General features: G+C 38.5%; 1 protein-coding gene across 1 annotated transcript in view; it reads left to right on the plus strand.

Annotated features, from left to right (window-relative positions):
* LOC103606218 (LIM and calponin homology domains-containing protein 1-like) overlaps positions 1-2067 on the plus strand; it is a gene marked incomplete at its 5' end in the record, with an annotated part of 40234 nt that overhangs the window by 22608 nt on the left and 15559 nt on the right. The window contains one exon of the mRNA XM_008590811.1: positions 1182-1305. Within this exon, the coding sequence (XP_008589033.1) occupies positions 1182-1305 (124 nt within the window). The remainder of the gene's footprint in view (positions 1-1181; positions 1306-2067) is intronic.

Here is a 2067-nt window from a genome sequence, read left to right on the forward strand (position 1 = left end):
GGGGGGGGGGGGGGGGACCCAGGGAGACTTGAGCAGGTATTACCACTTTAAAAAAAAAAAAATGTAACTTTATAGAAAACCTTTGACCTTCAAAAGCAGTGCATTTGGAGACTTCCTTAAGATTTCCAATTCCACCATTGTACATAATCTCGCCATAAAATGCTTGTGGAGAACTAAAATCCACAAAGCGGGGTTGAAATAAGGGTGCTGGAAGGTTGGGAAGGTCCCATCAGCTCCCCCCACCATTCCACCCTCATTCCTACCTGCATCTCCCACACCCCAGGCTCACCCCAACAACATTCAAATGTGTTCCACCCAGAATGATCAAATTCTGCATGCCATAGAGCTTCAGGATCGTTCCTAGACAATTGAAACTTCAAATGTTGAATCCGTGAAGCCTCAAGCCTTCTGCATTCTGACCCCTCTTTGATTTTGAATTTCATGTTTGTGCAGGTTTTTTGTTGTTGTTTGTTCGCTTTTTAAAAATTTTACCACTAAGGAACCTTTGAGAGCATTTGCTGCTGGCAGACACTTCTTGACTTAGTCTAGAGACATAGGGATTATATAAAGAGGAGAGCTGAGCTGAGAGGACAAAAGAGTGACCATGATAAGTGTGTTTATAGCCAAAGCAAATTTGGCTGAGCAAATAAACATTTTTTAATGGTGGAATTAATGAATTTGGCCTTGTGTTTTTTGCCCTCTTGTCTATTTATATATTTACATGGGTTGATTATAATACATAGCATAGATCTGTGTGTGTTTCCATATAGGGATATCCTGCAAGCTGAATGCCATTCAGGGCCCTATGGATTTAAACCACGTCACAGTTGGTGTAATCCTTGGGTCAGAGAAAGCAACAGCTATTTACCGTGTTTTAGAAATTATGTTCCAAGTTATAATTAATTGCATCTACCCAAATTTGCTTTCTTTAATGCATAAGAGGTCAGTACTTTTAAATATTGTTATTATTACATCAGAAACCAGTGAAGCAAAAGAGCCTGGTTGTTGATCCCCTTTATTTCTAGAACTAACTCTTGGCACAGTGAATAAACTGGCCTCTCCAACCACCAGGAGCTCTGTCTACATGAAATCGCTGAGACCCCAGCAGGCACTAGCACTTTAAAGAAGGGTGACTTATTATTTTACTGAGCACTAAGTTTATGTTCTTTACTTGGCCTCAGATCCATCCCAGAATCAGCAGGTATCAAACCCACCAATGCACATTTCAGAAGATGTGAAGCCAAAAACCCTCCTGCTGGATAAAAGCATTAACCATCAGGTTGAGTCTCCGAGTGAAAGGCGGAAGTGAGTAACAAGACAAGATGGACGTGGAATTCCTTTTTTTAAAATGTGTTGATTTAAAAGGGGAAAAATTTTTAAAGTGTGAGATAGGAAAATGTCAGCAGCATTTTTGTGCTTTCTCTCCTTTTAACCTCATTGACAAGATAACATATTAGGCTGGCTGGTTAGCTCAGTTGGTTAGAGCACGGTGTTGATAACACCAAGGTCTAAGGGTTCAGATCCCCGTACTAGCCAGCCACACATACACATACAAAAATAATAATAAAAGGATAACAAATATTTGTGGAAGTTTGAGACAATCTTCCTGGCGAGTAAATAGTTACTCTGCATTTATCAATTTGTAAGAGGCAAAGTTGTGTTTTTAACCACAAATCTGAACATTGGAAAGCAGACCTGCTATATAAGTAATTTATTTAAGTGAGTTAAGTTGTCTCAGAGCCAACTCAAGGAAAAAATTGTTATTCTCTCATTATGATCTTGCATTAAAGTAGCTACCCTGGGCTGTATTCTAATTTTGTAAGAACTGTATTTTTTTATAGTAATAATAGTTTCTATCATTTTTGAAGCACTTGAATATAAAAGACACTGTGATGAATTGTTTGCATATATTTCTTTCCCCTTCTTTTCATATATTAACTAACTGAACCCTCCCAATAAACTTGTGAGGTGGTTGTTCCTATTTTACAGATGAGGGAATTGAGGCTCAGGAAAGTTAAATAATTTACCCAAAGTATTTGACTGGTTAAGTGGTAGAGGAACTCAAAG

The sequence above is a fragment of the Galeopterus variegatus genome, unplaced genomic scaffold, assembly GCF_000696425.1.
Source record: "Galeopterus variegatus unplaced genomic scaffold, G_variegatus-3.0.2 Scaffold6381, whole genome shotgun sequence".
Lineage (NCBI taxonomy): Eukaryota > Metazoa > Chordata > Mammalia > Dermoptera > Cynocephalidae > Galeopterus > Galeopterus variegatus.